At 42.4% G+C, this 22090-nt stretch overlaps 1 protein-coding gene across 1 annotated transcript in view; it reads right to left on the bottom strand.

Moving 5' to 3' along the window:
- Positions 1–14474: 14474 nt before the first annotated feature.
- The window catches only part of slc27a4 (solute carrier family 27 member 4), a 74377-nt gene continuing 66761 nt past the window's right edge, over positions 14475–22090 (bottom strand). Inside the window, exons 11-14 of the mRNA XM_061931936.1 lie at positions 17511–17648; positions 17261–17425; positions 17039–17185; positions 14475–15090 (exon numbers count right to left, since the gene is read on the bottom strand). Coding sequence (XP_061787920.1) covers positions 14933–15090; positions 17039–17185; positions 17261–17425; positions 17511–17648 — 608 coding nt within the window. The 3' untranslated portion in view covers positions 14475–14932. The remainder of the gene's footprint in view (positions 15091–17038; positions 17186–17260; positions 17426–17510; positions 17649–22090) is intronic.

Below are 22090 nucleotides of genomic sequence, written 5' to 3'. Positions count from 1 at the left end.
TTGAGCTGTACTCTAGTTACAGAAACAACCTACTCTCTAAGGCACAGCCCACGTGCTCCTCTATTTATTTGGGAGGTCCCTGGTTGCATCACTGAGGCTGCTGCTGAAGGAAGGGGGGTCATTTCAGTAGCCCCAGTTAGACACAATATATGACTATTCATGAAATGGAAATGTGCTGACACTCGTGATATCGCCCTGTCTCTGCTCTGTCTGTGTCACGGCACTCGATGTTCGCCCTTGGCAGTCGGTTCTGGACACAAACACTGATACGAGACGTTGTCCCTTTGCACAGATAGAAAAGTACAACTTCAGCACAATTGATAATAACTACAGCAACGGCCTTTAAGCATAAGAGTTGTGTGATAACTTACACATAAGTATTCTAACATATATTGAGTGTGAATTTTGTCTGTCTATCTGTGAATTGGACCGACATTTATCAGCCTTCTTGTGTGATACTGAAACATCCATACCACTGATACCACACTTGTGCTCTAATACCCATTCTCAAATCCAAGTATCGATACTTTTCATGCTTTAGTTCAGTGGTGTCCAAAGTTTTTCCTGAAAAGTCCAAATATGCGGGGGCCATTGAGTTATTTTTCTATATACTAAAAACAAATATTATTAGGGCCCGCATGGCCCATTGTATAAGGACTCCCAAAGGGAGTCCTTATGCAATGGGACATAAGGACCTATTGAATTTGTAAGGTTTTATTAGTATTCTTTCTTATTCCGCAGCTTTGCGCGGTACTTTGACCCTCTTAACATGCTTCAAAACTCACCAAATTTGACGCACACATAAATAAACTCGAACAAAACTCTTTGGTGGAAAAACCAAAACCCCAAAACTCAAAATTGCGCTCTAGTGCCCCCTACAAAGTAAACTTTTTCTAACTCCCAGTACGAATGTCGTAGAGACATGAAAAAAAAAACCTCTATGTAGGTCTCACTTAGACTTAAATGTTATTAATTTATTTCCTCGGCCAAAAATCTACAGGAAGTTTGCTATTCCCCCTTCAACACTAAATTTTAGTAAAATCAGTCACTTTTGCCTCTTTGAGCTGCAATTTGACCCCCTTAACATGCTTCAAAACTGAACACACACGTCAGGACTGGCAAGAATTGCGATCTAATAAAAAAACCTAACCCCAAATCTCAAAATTGCGCTCTAGCGCAATTTTGAATAAAACGCAGAAAAAACTGCTCTTCGGAAGAAAAAAATGACAAAACTGCGTGTAACTCCCACTGGGAAGGTCGGAGAGACATGAAACAAAAACCTCTATGTAGATCTCACTTAGACCTACATTTCATAAATTGACAACCCCCAGCAAAAATCAACAGGAAGTTTGCTATTCCCCCTTCAAAACAACATTTTTTGTAAAAAACGGTCACCTTCCTTCAAAAACTATCTCCTCTGAGCGCGTTTGTCGTTTCGGCTTCAAACTAACACAGGAGAGAGATTAAACCCTTGTGTATAAAATAACAGAACAGAGTTTTAATACCTGCTCCGGTTTTGATTTTATGACCCTTCAAAGACCCGCTGCGCTGCTGTTTTTTTTTAAGATGGCTGCTTAAAAGCAGTAAGCACCAACGTGCCCACACAATGCAGACAAGGTAGGTACACTAGACAAAAGTCTTGGGACACTTATGACTACCACCGGACAAAAGTATTGGGACACTTAGGACTAGCACCTGCCAAATACGCGGGCCCGACCAATGCTGCTTGTAGCTTTAATTTTTTTTTTTTTTTAATTAATGATCAGTTATAGAACATTTCAGCTTGTTTCTCATGTCACACTGATTTTTTTTGCTCATTTGTAACATGTTCACATGTTAGGATAGAATAATAATATGATAGCATATTTGCATAATCAAGTGTCTAAAATTCCACCTGTACAAAAAGATTAACGTTGAGTTACATATTTGACAGTGTTTATTATTGTTGTACTTCATAAGCTGGTTTATCTTTTCATTAACTAACTAAACATTGTTTGTATTTTAAGTATATTTTATTTGTATTCATATTTAGAAGAGGGGTGTGTAAACTTTTTTTTGTAATGCTAAAAAACCTTATATACATTTAAGAACACCTGATCTTATAGGCGACTAAGTATGTCATCAATTATTTGTTTACACATATCAGCTTTAAATTTGTTGCATCTGGTGTTTTCCCTAATGATGTGAGTGATCATTGTGTGATTGCAGTAGTGCGAGACACAAGGATTCCTAAAAGCAAGCCTCGTCTTGTTGAAAAACGTAATATGAAATTATTTGAGACGCAAGCTTTTTTACATGACTTGCATCTTTTTAATTGGGATAGAATTGCTCTTTTTGATAATGTTGAACTGGCTTGGAAATATTTTCACGAAAACTTCTTGAGTATAGTGAACAAACATGCCCCTTTTAGAAAATGTAGGGTTAAAGGACGTGACAATCAGTGGTTTACATCGGACCTGTCAGATTTATTGCATGAGCGTAATGCTGCTTGGGCCAGGGCACGCAAGTCAGGGTTAGAAGCAGATTGGTTGAATTTTAGACAATTAAGAAATCAATTTACCTCTCTCCTTCAGAAAGTCAAATCAGAATTTTATTTAAGTGACAGAAGAGATATGGGTAGTCATTTTAATAATCATTTTATTTCCTCTGGTTTTCTCTACAATTCTGACAACTCTACTGAAGCTCCGCTAACTCCGGAAAGAACCGTTGAAAATACCCAGGTTTTTAACTTTACGCCCTTTACCACAACAGAGGTCACGAGGGCTCTAAAACAACTTAAACCTAGAAAGCCAGCTGGCTCAGATAAGTTGGAGCCAATCTTTTTAAAGTTAGCAGCTGAAATTATAGCTGAACCACTGACTCACATTTTTAACCTTACTCTAATTTCAAATGAAATCCCTTTGGATTGGAAATCTGCCCTTGTAATCCCCCTATTAAAAGGAGGCGACCCTAGTAATCTAAATAATTACAGACCGATCTCTAAACTCTCTGTTCTGGCAAAAGTGCTTGAATCCCTTATCAGTGAACAGATAAAAGACTTTTTGGACACCAATTTTATTCTGTCACCATTTCAGTCAGGTTTTCGTAGAAATCACAGTACTGTTACTGCTGCTATGAAGTTTATAAATGATGTAACTGAAGCTCTTGACAAGAAGCAGTGCTGTCTGTCCCTCTTTATTGACTTTCCAAAGGCATTTGATACTGTTGATCATGTCATTTTAATCAAACGTCTTTCAGCTATTGGTTTTTCTCAGCAAGCAGTTGGATGGTTCGCAAATTACCTCACAAGTAGAACTCAGGCTGTTCAGATAGAAGGTTCCTCCTCGGACGTACTGCAGGTGAAAAAGGGTGTCCCTCAAGGTTCTGTGTTGGGCCCCTTTTTATTCACTATTTACATAAATAATCTTGGACAGAATATTCCGAACTCAACTTTCCATTTCTATGCTGATGATACTGTCATATACTGCACAGCACCCACTCTTGCTGAGGCTTTTAAATATCTACAACATGCATTTGACAGAGTACAAGAACAACTTTGCTATCTTCAACTGCTTTTAAATGCAGAGAAAACAAAGTGTATGCTCTTTACCACATCAAAAACTGTAAGATCATCACTGTGTGAGAACATTTGAACAAGAAATGGGCAACAAATTATGTTAGTATCTGCTTTTAAATATTTAGGATTTTTAATTGATGACCACTTGAGTTTTAAGGAGCACATTCAGTATGTTGTAAAAAAACTGAAACTTTTACTGGGATTTTATTATAGAAACAAGTCTTGCTTTTCTTTTACTGTGAAACAGAAATTGGTGGAAACAACCTTTTGACCAGTTATTGACTATGGAGATGTGTTGTACATGAATGCTACTGCTGCTTGTCTCCACAAGCTGGATAGTGTGTACCACGGGGCACTGACATTCATCACCAACTTACTCACCATTGTGTGTTATACTCAATGGTTAACTGGACATCTTTATGTGCTGGACGCCTCAATCATTGGTATGTTTTCATCTACAAAACCATTCTGGGTATCACTCCATCTTATCTGTCTTGTCTTTTAACAAAGAAACAAGGAAGTCACAATCTTCTTTCAATGAATGTTCTGCAATTTGTCGTCCCCAAAGTAAGAACTGAACTGGGCAAGAAAGCATTTAGGTTTTCAGCACCGAAGGCTTGGAATAACCTACAATCGAACATTAAACTTCAAACCCTTGTTAGGTTGAATGAGTTTAAAGCTTCTGTGAAAGGATTGCAGTCCACCTTGTCTGTATGCACATGTGTCATGTGAGCAAGTTTTAATGTTGTAAATGTGATGTTTTATGTATTTGTTTACTGTTTTTAATGTAACCTTGCTGCTGCCCTCTTGGCCAGGTCTCCCTTGGAAAAGAGATCTTTGATCTCAATGGGATTTTACCTGGTTAAATAAAGGCTAATAATAATAATTTATCATTAGAACCGATGTTTTGCTATTTTGTTATTATTTTATTTATTTTGTTTGCACATCGCCGATACCAGCCTGAATTGCACTCTGTATCGGATGAGAAGTATCGCACATGACGAGTCACAGGCAGATTGTGGTGAAAAAAGTCACGCCGCATCAAATCTTTCTCACTTCTTTTTCAGAGAGTGTAAATAAATCATTTAAGAGGCAGTTTCATGATCAGGAAACAAATTTATGACTCAGGATTGTCGCACAAATAAATGACGTCATAAAAAGAAGGATGGAAAGTGGGCTGCTGTTGAAGTCACACGCCCCCTGGTGGTCACTGGAAGAAGCATCATTAACAGCTTGACGGCACTTCTTACATTTCACTTTTTACTTCTGTGCTTTGAAATAAGAACATTGACGAGGACAATGGACATGAAATAAGAACATTGACGAGGGCAATGGACATGAAAGAAGACAAAAGAAAGCAAACATAACGAGACAACCATGTGATATCGTTCTCTCCTCTCATTGGCCGAGAGAAGGTAAACAGGAAGTAGGTTTGCTGTGTTTGTGACGTGTATCAGTTTGTGGTGCGTTCAAAGAACATTAGACACTTTTTTTTTTTAACCGCGTCATATTCTTCTCCGAAAGTGTCTTTTAAATGTAAAAGACCTTTTATATGCTTAAACAGCACCTCGGTTTTCACGCACGCCGATTTTTATGTGCGGCATTTCAACAAAGAATCTCAGAAAGTGTTGTTGGTACACGATTGTACGTTTTTTATGTGTACACAGGTCACAGGACCCTGAACACAACTGTCGGGAGTAGCGTTTTGTTCTGTGCGGGGCGTTCAAGCGCACTGCGTAACTCTTTGAGTGTTGGGCCAAGAGGAGGAAAAGGCCTCCCAAGAAGGGCCACCGTGGTGCCAAAGTGCCAGCACTTTGATGAAGAAGGTGAGAAGCACTATGCTTGTGGTTTTCAATATTGGGATACATATCTTTATTTCACATTCTGCGTGTAAAACCTGACTTCTGTCTTGTCATATTTTCGGCTTCTTGCAACAGATGAATTCAATTCTTGTAGCTCACGCCTACTTCCTGTTCCTAAGCCTTCTGGGTAATGTAGCGCATCAACATTTACTTCCGAGTCCACACGTTCGTGTAGCGTTTTTTTTCCGTCCAGGGTTAAGACAATCAAGAACACATTTGCAACGCTGACCCTGTTAGAGATGTTGAAGTGTGATGATAATCTCTTAACAAAATTGAGCGCTTTAGATCAGATGTTTTTAACGTGCGTGTGGGCGAATGGAAAATACACAACGTACACGGGGAATGTCCTGTATGTGTGTGTGTGTGTGTGTGTGTGTGTGTGTGTGTGTGTGTGACAGTAAGGCACAGTACTCTGCTAAAACTCCATGACGCTCATCACAAACTGACAAACATCACACAAACATCAGATGGACTTTTACAAATTTCACAACCTTTTGGATCTTTTCGGCTCAACTGTGTGTGTGTGTGTGTGTGTGCACTTGTCTCACCATCCTTGTGTGGACATACTCTTTGACTTGTGAGGACATTTTCCTGGTCCTCACAACTACAGAAGTAAAATATTTTGTTTTACTTTGTGTGTTTTGCATTCTGAAGTGAGGTTGCAACTCTCTACTCCCATCTAGTGGTAGATATACATTTTTTTCCATCATTCTAGCTATAGTGGAAAGGGGGGCCCTCCCAACCTACTAACCAAACGTGGGTCCACACAAAGTGGGCAAGACATGTATGTGTGTGTGTGTGTGACTAATTCTTCTTCAAACACACACATTGTAGTAAAGAATGAAGTTATTTGTAAAGGAGTATTATCACCCACCTGCAATGCAAATCTATAAGAATGAAGTCGTAACGTTACCAGGAAGAGTTGTAATGTCAGAATAAAAGTCATGATGTTAGAATAAAAGTCATAATGTTAGTTTGAAAGTCGTAATGTAATAAAAATCGTCATGTAAGAATAAAAAGTCGTAATGTTAGAATAAATCATAATGTAAGAATTAAAGTCGTAATTAGGGATGTCCGATAATGGCTTTTTTTTGCCGATATCTGATATTCCGATATTGTCCAACTCTTTAATTTACAGATACCGATATCAACCGATACCGATATATGCAGTGGTGGAATTAACACTTTTATTATGCCTAATTTGGATGTATGTTGAAGATAAGGTCCTTTTTTTAAAAAGTTAATAAAATAAAATAAGTTAAATAAACCTCGGATAAGCGGAAGAAGGTGGATGGATGGATGAAAGTTCAATAAATTAAAAACATTTTCTTGAATAAAAAAAGAAAGTAAAACAATATAAAAACAGTTACCGTATTTTCCGCACTATTAGCCGCACCCAAAAACCACAAATTTACTCAAAAGCTGACAGTGCGGCTTATAACCCGGTGCGCTTTATATATGGATTCATATTAAGATTCATTTTCATAAAGTTTCGGTCTCGCAACTACGGTAAACAGCCGCCATCTTTTTTCCCCGTAGAACAGGAAGCGCTTCTTCTTCTACGGCAAGCAACCGCCAAGGTAAGCACCCGCCCCCATAGAAGAGGAAGCGCTTCTTCTTCTACTGTAAGCAACCACCCGCCCGCGTAGAAGAAGAAGAAGCGCGCGGATATTACGTTTCATTTCCTTTGTGTGTTTACATCTGTAAAGACCACAAAATGGCTCCTACTAAGCGACAGGTTTCCGGTTCATGAAAAGACGCAATCTCTCCATCCGCACACGGACTACTATTTCACAGCAACTGCCTAAAGACTTTCAAGAAAAGCTGGCTACTTTCCGTGCATATTGTAAAAACAAGATAGCTGAAAAAAAAGATCCGGCCAGAGAACATTATCAACATGGACGAGGTTCCACTGACTTTTGATATTCCTGTGAACCGCACTGTGGATACAACGGGAGCACGTACGGTGAATATTCGCACCACAGGGAATGAGAAGTCATCCTTCACTGTGGTTCTAGCTTGCCATGCTAATGGCCAGAAACTTCCACCCATGGTGATATTCAAAAGGAAGACCTTGCCAAAAGAGACCTTTCCAGCCGGCGTCATCATAAAAGCTAACTCGAAGGGATGGATGAAGAAAAGATGAGCGAGTGGTTAAGGTAAGTTTAAGTTTACGCGAAGAGGCCGGGTGGCTTTTTTCACGCAGCTCCGTCCATGTTGATATACGACTCCATGCGCGCCCACATCACGCTGGTTTTTAATATATTATTAAAGTTTGACTGACCTATCTGACTGTTTTTTTGACATTCCTTTAGCGCAGTTAGATGCGGCTTATAACACGGGGCGGCGGCTTATAGGTGGACAAAGTTTTGAAATATGCCGTTCATTGAAGGCGCGGATTATAACCCAGGGCGCCTTATGGTGCGGAAAATACGGTACATAGAAACTAGTAATGAATGAAAATGAAGTGTTAAAGGTTGGTACTATTAGTGGACCAATCATGTGTGCTTACGGACTGTATCCCTTGCAGACTGTATTGATATATATTGATATTATTAACTGTATTGATATATATTGATATATAATGTAGGAACCACAATATTAATAACAGAAAGAAACAACCCTTTTGTGTGAATGAGTGTAAATGGGGGAGGGAGGTTTTTTGGGTTGGTGCACTAATTGTAAGTGTATCTTGTGTTTTTTATGTTGATTTAATTAAAAAAATAAAAAAAATAATACCCATAATAAAAAAAACAACGATACCGATAATTTCCGATATTGCATTTTAAAGCATTTATCAGCCATCTCTAGTCGTAATGTATTAAAAAAAAAAGTCGTTGATATTATAATATAAGTCGTAATATTATAATAAAAGTTGCAATGTAAGAATTAAAGTCCTAATGTAAGAATTAAGGTGGTAATGTAAAAGTCAAATTGTTAGGAGAATAAAAAAGTCGTTATGTAAAAGTAAAGTCGTACTGTAAAGAATAAAATGAACAATGTAAGAATAAAAGTTCCATCCATCCATCCATCTTCCTCCGCTTATCCGAGGTCGGGTCGCGGGGGCAGCAGCTTAAGCAGGGAAGCCCAGACTTCCCTCTCCCCAGCCAACTTCGTCCAGCTCCTCCCGGGGGATCCCGAGGCGTTCCCAGGCCAGCCGGGAGACATAGTCTTCCCAGCGTGTCCTGGGTCTTCCCCGTGGCCTCCTACCGGTCGGACGTGCCCGAAACACCTTCCTAGGAAGGCGTTCGGGTGGCATCCTGACCAGATGCCCGAACCACCTCATCTGGCTCCTCTCCATGTGGAGGAGCAGCGGCTTTACTTTGAGCTCCCCCCGAATGACAGAGCTTCTCACCCTATCTCTAAGGGAGAGCCCCGCCACTCGGCGGAGGAAACTCATTTCGGCCGCTTGTACCCGTGATCTTGTCCTTTCGGTCATGACCCAAAGCTCATGACCATAGGTGAGGATGGGAACGTAGATCGACCGGTAAATCGAGAGCTTTGCCTTCCGGCTCAGCTCCTTCTTCACCACAACGGATCGATACAGCGTCCGCATTACTGAAGACGCCGCACCGATCCGCCTGTCGATCTCACGATCCACTCTTCCCTCACTCGTGAACAAGACTCCGAGGTACTTGAACTCCTCCACTTGGGGCAAGATCTCCTCCCCAACCCGGAGATGGCACTCCACCCTTTTCCGGGCGAGAACCATGGACTCGGACTTGGAGGTGCTGATTCCCATCCCAGTCGCTTCACACTCGGCTGCGAACCGATCCAGTGAGAGCTGAAGATCTTGGCCGGAGGAAGCCATCAGGACCACATCATTTGCAAATAGCAGTGATCTAATCCTGCAGCCACCAAACCAGATCCCCTCAACGCCTTGACTGCGCCTAGAAATTCTGTCCATAAAAGTTCAGAACAGAATGGGTGACAAAGGGCAGCCTTGGCGGAGTCCAACCCTCACTGGAAACGTGTCCGACTTACTGCCGGCAATGCGGACCAAGCTCTGACACTGATCATACAGGGAGCGGACCGCCACAATCAGACAGTCCGTTACCCCATACTCTCTGAGCACTCCCCACAGGACTTCCCGAGGGACACGTTCGAATGCCTTCTCCAAGTCCACAAAGCACATGTAGACTGGTTGGGCAAACTCCCATGCACCCTCAAGGACCCTGCCGAGAGTATAGAGCTGGTCCACAGTTCCACGACCAGGACGAAAACCACACTGTTCCTCCTGAATCCGAGGTTCGACTATCCGGCGTAGCCTCCTCTCCAGTACGCCTGAATAGACCTTACCGGGAAGGCTGAGGAGTGTGATCCCACGATAGTTGGAACACACCCTCCGGTTCCCCTTCTTAAAGAGAGGAACCACCACCCCGGTCTGCCAAGCCAGAGGTACCGCCCCCGATGTCCACGCGATGTTGCAGAGTCTTGTCAACCAAGACAGCCCCACAACATCCAGAGCCTTAAGGAACTCCGGGCGGATCTCATCCACCCCCGGGGCCTTGCCACCGAGGAGCTTTTTAACTACCTCGGCAACCTCAGCCCCAGAAATAGGAGAGCCCACCACAGATTCCCCAGGCCCTGATACCTCATAGGAAGACGTGCTGGTAGGATTGAGGAGGTCTTCGAAGTATTCCCTCCACCGATCCACAACATCCGCGGTCGAGGTCAGCAGAGCACCATCCCCGCCATACACGGTGTTGACACTGCACTGCTTCCCCTTCCTGAGGCGGCGGATGGTGGTCCAGAATTGCTTCGAAGCCGTCCGGAAGTCTTTTTCCATGGCCTCCCCGAACTCCTCCCATGTCCGAGTTTTTGCCTCCGAATAAAAGTTATAATGAGTAAAAAAGGCCTGTCATGACTAAAAACCAGAATAAGGTTGTAATGTCAAATAATTTTAATATTGTTACATAACCGTGGTTACGTCCCACACCACGCCCTGCTGTGTTAACTTCCACTAAGTGGGTGTTACCGTGGTTACGTCCCACACCACGCCCTGCTATGTTAGTAGGTGTTACCGTGGTTACGTCCCACACCACGCCCTGCTGTGTTAACTTCCACTGAGTAGGTGTTACCGTGGTTACGTCCCACACCACGCCCTGCTGTGTTAACTTCCACTAAGTGGGTGTTACCGTGGTTACGTCCCACACCACGCCCTGCTATGTTAGTAGGTGTTACCGTGGTTACGTCCCACACCACGCCCTGCTGTGTTAACTTCCACTGAGTAGGTGTTACCGTGGTTACGTCCCACACCCACGCCCTGCTGTGTTAACTTCCACCAAGTAGGTGTTACCGTGGTTACGTCCCACACCACGCCCTGGTTTGTTAACTTCCACCGAGGTAGGTGTTACCGTGGTTACGTCCCACACCACGCCCTGCTGTGTTAACTTCCACTGAGTAGGTGTTACCGTGGTTACGTCCCACACCACGCCCTGCTGTGTTAGTAGGTGTTACCGTGGTTACGTCCCACACCCACGCCCTGCTGTGTTAACTTCCACCGAGTAGGTGTTACCGTGGTTACGTCCCACACCACGCCCTGCTGTGTTAGTAGGTGTTACCGTGGTTACGTCCCACACCCACGCCCTGCTGTGTTAACTTCCACTGAGTAGGTGTTACCGTGGTTACGTCCCACACCACGCCCTGCTGTGTTAACTTCCACTGAGTAGGTGTTACCGTGGTTACGTCCCACACCACGCCCTGCTGTGTTAGTAGGTGTTACCGTGGTTACGTCCCACACCCACGCCCTGCTGTGTTAACTTCCACTGAGTAGGTGTTACCGTGGTGACGTCCCACACCACGCCCTGCTGTGTTAACTCCCACTGAGTAGGTGTTACCGTGGTTACGTCCCACACCCACGCCCTGCTGTGTTAACTTCCACTGAGTAGGTGTTACCGTGGTTACGTCCCACACCACGCCCTGCTGTGTTAACTTCCACTGAGTAGGTGTTACCGTGGTTACGTCCCACACCCACGCCCTGCTGTGTTAACTTCCACTGAGTAGGTGTTACCGTGGTTACGTCCCACACCACGCCCTGCTGTGTTAACTTCCACTAAGTGGGTGTTACCGTGGTTACGTCCCACACCACGCCCTGCTGTGTTAGTAGGTGTTACCGTGGTTACGTCCCACACCACGCCCTGCTATGTTAGTAGGTGTTACCGTGGTTACGTCCCACACCACGCCCTGCTGTGTTAACTTCCACTGAGTAGGTGTTACCGTGGTTACGTCCCACACCACGCCCTGCTATGTTAGTAGGTGTTACCGTGGTTACGTCCCACACCACGCCCTGCTGTGTTAACTTCCACTGAGTAGGTGTTACCGTGGTTACGTCCCACACCACGCCCTGCTATGTTAGTAGGTGTTACCGTGGTTACGTCCCACACCACGCCCTGCTGTGTTAACTTCCACATGAATGAGTGGATGATTTGGATGACAAATGTATGTTCTGGAAGTATTTCAGAGTCTTCCACACACTTAAAACACTTTTGAACAACACTTGGCTGGAAGACCTTGAAGTAGACTTTTAGGATGTCTAAATGAGGTAAAAATGGCAATAATTAGTAGTATTGGCCAGGAGTGTAAAGGTGATTATGTGGGCCATTTTTCATGTCTCTCATATTTAGGTCATTAACATATTTTGCATGGAACTACCGAACATTCTGGACTATAAGCTTATACTTTTTCCCTACGCTTTTAACCCCTGCGGCTTATAAAACGGTGTTTTTTTCTTGAATGCAAATAGTTTTCTTCAAATACTAGCAAGACACTGAAATGGTGTTTATTGTTTGTGCTATGGCGCCACCTTTTGGATGAGTTCGCTCACTTCAGGTGGCGCAGTGGCTTCATTGCCCTTCTGTTCAGACTGAACTTTCAACCGGAAGTACAAGAGCATTTCTACTCATATGGATTCTTCATTCATCACTCCAAGCAATGTTTGTAAGTTTTACAATATAACTAAAACAATTCCATGTGTGATGTCTGTAGGAGTGTTTGCATGCATATTTGTACCTGCTATCTTAATGTAATGACGCTAGCACCGTCAGCATTAGATAACATGCTAAAACGTTTACAAATGTCTGTTATTATTATTAACTTACAATGGCATTCTTTTTGTATTGTTTCACTTTCACAAATTCCTCAGGTAAATTCAGCAAAACGTCAGCGTGGAGTTATTGAGTCTGTTTAGCTGATTGGAGAGCTAGCTTGCGCAGCTCGTGGGTCCATGACCATGACTTCTGTTTTGTTTGATCAGCCGTTTTACTGCCCTGTTACAGACACTGTTTGGAAACAATGAAGCTATGTAAATAAAAATGTAGAGAATATTTCTGTGTAAATAAGTCATTTTACAACAAGTATATATCTGCCACTTATAGTCTGGTGCGACTTATATATGGAAAAATGTTTCTTTTTCCTTAAATTTAGTGGGTGAGGCTTATACAGGTAAAAGCCAGTAAATTAGAATATTTTGAAAAACTTGATTTATTTCAGTAATTGCATTCAAAAGGTGTAACTTGTACATTATATTTATTCATTGCACACAGACTGATGCATTCAAATGTTTATTTCATTTAATTTTGATGATTTGAAGTGGCAACAAATGAAAATCCCAAATTCCGTGTGTCACAAAATTAGAATATTGTGTAAGGGTTAAATTTTGAAGACACCTGGTGCCACAAACTAATCAGCTGATTAACTCAAAACACCTGCAAAGGGCTTTAAATGGTCTCTCAGTCCAGTTCTGAAGCCTACACAAACATGGGGAAGATTTCAGATTTGACAGCTGTCCAAAAGGCAACCATCGACACATTGCACAAGGAGGGAAAGACACAAAAGGTTATTGCTGAAGAGGCTGGCTGTTCTCAGAGCTCTGTGTCCAAACACATTAATGGAGAGGCAAAGGGAAGGAAAAACTGTGGTCAGAAAAAGTGTACAAGCGATAGGGATCACCGCGCCCTGGTCAAGATTGTGAAAAAAAAAACATTCAAAAATGTGGGGGAGATTCAGAAGGAGTGGACAGCTGCTGGAGTCAGTGCTTCAAGATCCACCACCAAGAGACGCTTGAAAGACATGGGTTTCAACTGCCGCATACCTCGTGTCAAGCCACTGTTGACCAAGAAACAGCGCGAAAAGCGTCTCACCTGGGCTAAGGAAAAAAAGAGCTGGACTGCTGCTGAGTGGTCCAAAGTCATGTTTTCTGACGAAAGCAAATTTTGCATTTCCTTTGGAAATCGAGGTCCCAGAGTCTGGAGGAAGACAGGAGAGGCACAGGATCCACGTTGCCTGAAGTCTAGTGTAAAGTTTCCACCATCAGTGATGGTTTGGGGTGCCATGTCATCTGCTGGTGTCGGTCCACTCTGTTTCCTGAGATCCAGGGTCAACGCAGCCGTCTACCAGCAAGTTTTAGAGCACTTCATGCTTCCTGCTGCTGACCTGCTCTATGGAGATGGAGATTTCAAGTTCCAACAGGACTTGGCGCCTGCACACAGCGCAAAATCTACCCGTGCCTGGTTTACGGACCATGGTATTTCTGTTCTAAATTGGCCCGCCAACTCCCCTGACCTTAGCCCCATAGAAAATCTGTGGGGTATTGTGAAAAGGAAGATGCAGAATGCCAGACCCAAAATCGCAGAAGAGTTGAAGGCCACTATCAGAGCAACCTGGGCTCTCATAACACCTGAGCAGTGCCAGAAACTCTTCGACTCCATGCCACGCCGCATTAACGCAGTCATTGAGGCAAAAGGAGCTCCAACCAAGTATTGAGTATTGTACATGCTCATATTTTTCATTTTCATACTTTTCAGTTGGCCAACATTTCTAAAAATCCCTTTTTTGTATTAGCCTTAAGTAATATTCTAATTTTGTGACACACGGAATTTTGGATTTTCATTTGTTGCCACTTCAAATCATCAAAATTAAATGAAATAAACATTTGAATGCATCAGTCTGTGTGCAATGAATAAATATAATGTACAAGTTACACCTTTTGAATGCAATTACTGAAATAAATCAAGTTTTTAAAAATATTCTAATTTACTGGCTTTTACCTGTAAGTCAGGTTTGGGAGCAATTAGCAGCAATAAAAGGTTTCTTAAGAGGTTTTAATAATATTAGTCTTTTCACATGGTGGCTCTAATACTCCTTTAAAATAGACTCCATTTATTTTCTGTAGCACACAAATGTCGACAATTAAAAAAGAAAGAAAAGCTTTTAGTTTTCATAGCGAAGGACAAACATAAATAACAAATTATTCCTTAAATATGTTCATTAAATATATTTGGTGCGAGTTTTGATTCATATCAGCTCCGGTGATTTGTGTTTTTCTGAAGGGAACATGAACAGTTCCCATGGTTGTCTTTTAGTGCACTTTTTTTTAACACCAGCTCCTTTTGAGGTTTTTCTTCAAGTGTGTTTGTCCCGACGAGTGTGGCCGTGGTTGTAATGCTGTGAGCTGAGGTAGCCAGAGACTATTTACACTACTTTCCTCTTCACTTCCCCGGCTACGGCGCACGGCTCACAATTTATGTTTCCCTGAAAGTATGGAGCGGTGCAGCTCCTGGTCCAGCCGCACGTAGCGCCCCCTGCTGGAGTCCAGGAAGTACAGCCGGTCCGACACCACCGTGGGGTCGAAGCCCTCGTGACGGAGGTCCGTCTTCTGGAACTTAAAGGTTCCTGAGACCGTGATGGGGATGAAAAGCACACGTTGTTGTAGAAAAGACACGCAGGAAGTCAAAATAGCACATTAGTTCCAGTTTGCAAAGTGTTCCACTGTTCAAATGAAGTGTTCAAAAACATTTTGTTTCCAATAATACTCAATATTCATGCATTTCACAATATTGATAATAAAAGGTATTTTCAATAGTTGTTTATATGTTCATGTTCAAAATAGGATTACAAAATAATCACACTTTTTCATTGCTGGAAATTGTTGTCTTGCTTTGGTCCACTAGAGTTGACTTCAAATGTCTTTTTGTTTACATCATGGAACTAGTTTCACTACACGTCCTAATGTCTTCTTATAGAACTAGTTTCACTACACGTTAGTGATGGGTTGATGAGGCGTCATGAAGCGTTTCGACACATTGCAAAACTGTATTGATACTGTGTCGATACTGTGTGACTAAATACTGACATCTGCTGGACATTAAAAATCCCTACAGGCAACCTATGGACCGACTCAACTGACACTGATTTGATGCCCTAGTACAGGGGTCACCAACCTTTTTGAAACCAAAAACTACTTCTTGGGTACTGATTAATGCGAAGGGCTACCAGTTTGATACACACTTAAATAAATAAATATATTGTCATTTGTAAGTTACACGTAAGTGTGATTTAAACAAGAATAGCTAAATAAATCAATTTATATATATAAAAAAATGTCTGTCTGTCATTCCGTCATACATTTTTTTTTCCTTTTACGGAAGGTTTTTTGTAGAGAATAAATGATGAAAAAAACACTTAATTGAACGGTTTAAAAGAGGAGAAAACACGAAAAAAATTAAAATAATATTTTGAAACATAGTTTATCTTCAATTTCGACTCTTTAAAATTCAAAATTCAACCGACAAAAAGAAGAGAAAAACTAGCTAATTTGAATCTTTTTGAAAAAATAAAAAAAATAATTTATGGAACATCATTAGTCATTTTTCCTGATTAAGATACATTTTAGAATTTTGATGACATGTTTTAAATTGGTTAAAGTCCAATCTGCACTTTGTTAGAATATTTAACAAATTGGACCAAGCTTTATTTCTAACAAAGACAAATCAGTATTTCTTCTAGATTTTCCAGAATTTCTTTTTAAAGGAATTCAAAATAATTTGAAATAAGATTTAAATTTGATTCTACAGATTTTCTAGATTTGCCAGAATAATTTTTTTGAATTTTAATCATAGTAAGTTCGAAGAAATATTTCACAAATATTCTTTGTTGAAAAACCAGAAGCTAAAATATTTATTATTCTTTACAATAATTAAAAAATTTTTTTTACTTGAACATTGATTTAAATTGTCAGGAAAGATGAGGAAGAAAGGTAAAAAGGTATATTTGTTTAAATATCCTAAAATCATTTTTAAGGTTGTATTTTTTCTCTAAAATGGTATTTCTAAAAGTAATAAGAAGCAAAGTCAAAAATAAATGAATTTATTTAAACAAGTGAAGACCCATCCATCCATCCATTTTCTACCGCTTATTCCAAGTGAAGACCAAGTCTTTAAAATATTTTCTTGGATTTTCAAATTCTATTTGAGTTTTGTCTCTTTTAGAATTAAAAACGTCGAGCAAAGCGAGACCAGCTTGCTAGTAAATAAATACAATTTAAAAAATAGAGGCAGCTCACTGGTAAGTGCTGCTCTTTGAGCTATTTTTAGAACAGGCCAGCGGGCGACTGATCTGGTCCTTACGGGCTACCTGGTGACCGCGGGCACCGCGTTGGTGACCCCTGCCCTAGTATATACAATAATATAAACCAAGTCATTTAGGATTATTTCATATCTTCATTTAAATAAAAAATTATTTTTATCTTTTTTAGATACAGTCAATAAATAATGTGAACATGTCTTCTTATAGAACTAGTTTCACTACACGTCCTAAAAGGTCCAGAGGAAGACGATGTTACCTGTCTTGTTGACTTCGGGGAGGAAGCGCAGGAAGACAGGTCGGGCGTAAGGAGGAAGAGCGTTGTCCAGGTCCTTGGCAAACTTGTCCAGGTCTGAGGACTGTGTGGGATCAGCGATGGCGGCCATCCCCGCTTTCCCTTCTGCGCCTGAACATGGCAGGAAGAGCGAGTGAAAGGCTGATGTGTCCAGGTGTGTGTCCAGGTGTGTGTGCAGGTGTTTACCAGGTACTTCCACTCCGTAGACCACAACATCTTTCATGTCCAGCAGCCTGCTGAGCGTCCCCTCCACCTCCGTGGTGGACACGTTCTCTCCTTTCCAGCGAAAGGTATCTCCTGTCCTGTCCTTGAAGTACATGTGTCCATACTGGTCCATGATCAGCACGTCACCTGCCAGATCAGACCAGACCAGACCAGACCAGACCAGGTCAGAGTCAGCAGGAGATTTCATCCTTCACAATAAATGTCCACCAACCAGAAAGATAAGCGCTGTCTCCCTTCTTGAAGACACTGTGGGAGATCTTCTTGCTGGTGGCAGACTGGTTGACATAGCCGTCGAATCTCCGTAAAGGATCGTTCTGAATGATCCTGCCCACCAGCTGACCAGGCTCGCCTGAGGAGACCGTGGGCAAGTTCTACCATCAATGGAAGCCTTTAGCAACACAAACTCCTGCTTTTATTTGGGTGAATCATCCAAATAGAACATACTACTATGCGTGGGCTCTACAAGACCAGGACAAATAGCACGTACTACTATGCGTGGGATCTACAAGACCAGGACAAATAGTACGTACTACTATGCGTGGGCTCTACAAGACCAGGACAAATAGTACGTACTACTATGCGTGGGCTCTACAAGACCAGGACAAATAGTACGTACTACTATGCGTGGGATCTACAAGACCAGGACAAATAGTACGTACTACTATGCGTGGGATCTACAAGACCAGGACAAATAGTACGTACTACTATGCGTGGGATCTACAAGACCAGGACAAATAGTACGTACTACTATGCGTGGGCTGTACAAGACCAGGACAAATAGTACGTACTACTATGCGTGGGATCTACAAGACCAGGACAAATAGTACGTGCTACTATGCGTGGGATCTACAAGACCAGGACAAATAGTACGTGCTACTATGCGTGGGATCTACAAGACCAGGACAAATAGTACGTACTACTATGCGTGGGATCTACAAGACCAGGACAAATAGAACGTACTACTATGCGTGGGCTCTACAAGACCAGGACAAATAGTACGTACTACTATGCGTGGGATCTACAAGACCAGGACAAATAGAACGTACTACTATGCGTGGGATCTACAAGACCAGGACAAATAGTACGTACTACTATGCGTGGGATCTACAAGACCAGGACAAATAGTACGTACTACTATGCGTGGGATCTACAAGACCAGGACAAATAGTACGTACTACTATGCGTGGGATCTACAAGACCAGGACAAATAGAACGTACTACTATGCGTGGGCTCTACAAGACCAGGACAAATAGTACGTACTACTATGCGTGGGCTCTACAAGACCAGGACAAATAGTACGTACTACTATGCGTGGGATCTACAAGACCAGGACAAATAGTACGTACTACTATGCGTGGGATCTACAAGACCAGGACAAATAGTACGTACTACTATGCGTGGGATCTACAAGACCAGGACAAATAGTACGTACTACTATGCGTGGGATCTACAAGACCAGGACAAATAGTACGTACTACTATGCGTGGGATCTACAAGACCAGGACAAATAGTACGTACTACTATGCGTGGGCTCTACAAGACCAGGACAAATAGTACGTACTACTATGCGTAGGCTCTACAAGACCAGGACAAATAGTACGTACTACTATGCGTGGGCTCTACAAGACCAGGACAAATAGTACGTACTACTATGCGTGGGCTCTACAAGACCAGGACAAATAGTACGTACTACTATGCGTGGGCTCTACAAGACCAGGACAAATAGAACGTACTACTATGCGTGGGATCTACAAGACCAGGACAAATAGTACGTACTACTATGCGTGGGATCTACAAGACCAGGACAAATAGTACGTACTACTATGCGTGGGATCTACAAGACCAGGACAAATAGTACGTACTACTATGCGTGGGATCTACAAGACCAGGACAAATAGTACGTACTACTATGCGTGGGATCTACAAGACCAGGACAAATAGTACGTACTACTATGCGTGGGATCTACAAGACCAGGACAAATAGTACGTACTACTATGCGTGGGATCTACAAGACCAGGACAAATAGTACGTACTACTATGCGTGGGATCTACAAGACCAGGACAAATAGTACGTACTACTATGCGTGGGATCTACAAGACCAGGACAAATAGTACGTACTACTATGCGTGGGATCTACAAGACCAGGACAAATAGTACGTACTACTATGCGTGGGATCTACAAGACCAGGACAAATAGTACGTACTACTATGCGTGGGATCTACAAGACCAGGACAAATAGTACGTACTACTATGCGTGGGATCTACAAGACCAGGACAAATAGTACGTACTACTATGCGTGGGATCTACAAGACCAGGACAAATAGTACGTACTACTATGCGTGGGATCTACAAGACCAGGACAAATAGAACGTACTACTATGCGTGGGATCTACAAGACCAGGACAAATAGTACATACTACTATGCGTGGGATCTACAAGACCAGGACAAATAGAACGTACTACTATGCGTGGGATCTACAAGACCAGGACAAATAGTACGTACTACTATGCGTGGGATCTACAAGACCAGGACAAATAGTACGTACTACTATGCGTGGGATCTACAAGACCAGGACAAATAGTACGTACTACTATGCGTGGGATCTACAAGACCAGGACAAATAGTACGTACTACTATGCGTGGGATCTACAAGACCAGGACAAATAGTACGTACTACTATGCGTGGGATCTACAAGACCAGGACAAATAGTACGTACTACTATGCGTGGGATCTACAAGACCAGGACAAATAGTACGTACTACTATGCGTGGGCTCTACAAGACCAGGACAAATAGTACGTACTACTATGCGTGGGCTCTACAAGACCAGGACAAATAGTACGTACTACTATGCGTGGGATCTACAAGACCAGGACAAATAGTACGTACTACTATGCGTGGGATCTACAAGACCAGGACAAATAGTACGTACTACTATGCGTGGGATCTACAAGACCAGGACAAATAGTACGTACTACTATGCGTTGGATCTACAAGACCAGGACAAATAGTACGTACTACTATGCGTGGGATCTACAAGACCAGGACAAATAGTACGTACTACTATGCGTGGGATCTACAAGACCAGGACAAATAGTACGTACTACTATGCGTGGGATCTACAAGACCAGGACAAATAGTACGTACTACTATGCGTGGGATCTACAAGACCAGGACAAATAGTACGTACTACTATGCGTGGGATCTACAAGACCAGGACAAATAGTACGTACTACTATGCGTGGGATCTACAAGACCAGGACAAATAGTACGTACTACTATGGGTGGGATCTACAAGACCAGGACAAATAGAACGTACTACTATGGGTGGGATCTACAAGACCAGGACAAATAGTACGTACTACTATGGGTGGGATCTACAAGACCAGGACAAATAGAACGTACTACTATGCGTGGGATCTACAAGACCAGGACAAATAGTACGTACTACTATGCGTGGGATCTACAAGACCAGGACAAATAGTACGTACTACTATGCGTGGGATCTACAAGACCAGGACAAATAGTACGTACTACTATGCGTGGGATCTACAAGACCAGGACAAATAGTACGTACTACTATGGGTGGGATCTACAAGACCAGGACAAATAGTACGTACTACTATGGGTGGGATCTACAAGACCAGGACAAATAGTACGTACTACTATGCGTGGGATCTACAAGACCAGGACAAATAGTACGTACTACTATGCGTGGGATCTACAAGACCAGGACAAATAGTACGTACTACTATGCGTGGGATCTACAAGACCAGGACAAATAGTACATACTACTATGCGTGGGATCTACAAGACCAGGACAAATAGAACGTACTACTATGCGTGGGATCTACAAGACCAGGACAAATAGTACGTACTACTATGCGTGGGATCTACAAGACCAGGACAAATAGTACGTACTACTATGCGTCGGATCTACAAGACCAGGACAAATAGTACGTACTACTATGCGTGGGATCTACAAGACCAGGACAAATAGTACGTACTACTATGCGTGCTGCATACTTGCTGACCCTCCCGATTTTTCCGGGAGACTTCCGAATTTCAGTGCCTCTCCCGAAAATCTCCCGGGGCAACAATATTGAGGGCCTGCCTTTAGCGTCCGATTTTACACCATCTGTGTGCCGGCCCAGTCACATGTTGTATGCGGGCTCTGCCCTTCACACGTAAGTGACTGCATGGTAGAGATGCGCGGATAGGCAAATATTTCATCCGCAACCGCATCAGAAAGTCGTCAACCATCCGCCATCCACCCGATGTAACGTTTGATCAGAACTGCATCCGCCCGCCATCCGCCCGGTATATCTAATATAGACGATGCAAGGCATTAGTGAGGCACCTGCCAACTACTCCGGTTTTCCCGTAATTCGTACGGTTTTCATCAACCTATTCCGGGTTACGGGTGCAGTGATAAAAAATACGGTTTTTCATTAATTTAAAAAAAAAAGGGTGAAAACTACGCGAATTGCACCTTGTGCAGACAAGATTTTTCGATCGGACACGGAGGAATTAGCGATGTAAAAGACCACTTTGGGACAAAAAAACACAAGTCTAATGCCGTTGCTAGCGATACAAGTGGAAAACTTTCAACGTTTTTCGTCGCCCAAACAGATTCTTTGGATGTGATTAAATGCCGAAGTTTTATTTACGGAGGCAATAATTGAGCATGGACTTCCAATCGCACTGGCTGATCACATGGGACAGTTAAATGTTTGTAATGCAACCTTTGAAAATCATTACGCGGTGATCGCGGTCCCAAAAATA

The sequence above is a fragment of the Nerophis lumbriciformis genome, linkage group LG39 (assembly GCF_033978685.3).
Source record: "Nerophis lumbriciformis linkage group LG39, RoL_Nlum_v2.1, whole genome shotgun sequence".
NCBI lineage: Eukaryota > Metazoa > Chordata > Actinopteri > Syngnathiformes > Syngnathidae > Nerophis > Nerophis lumbriciformis.
This window is presented reverse-complemented; position numbering and strand designations above follow the sequence as displayed.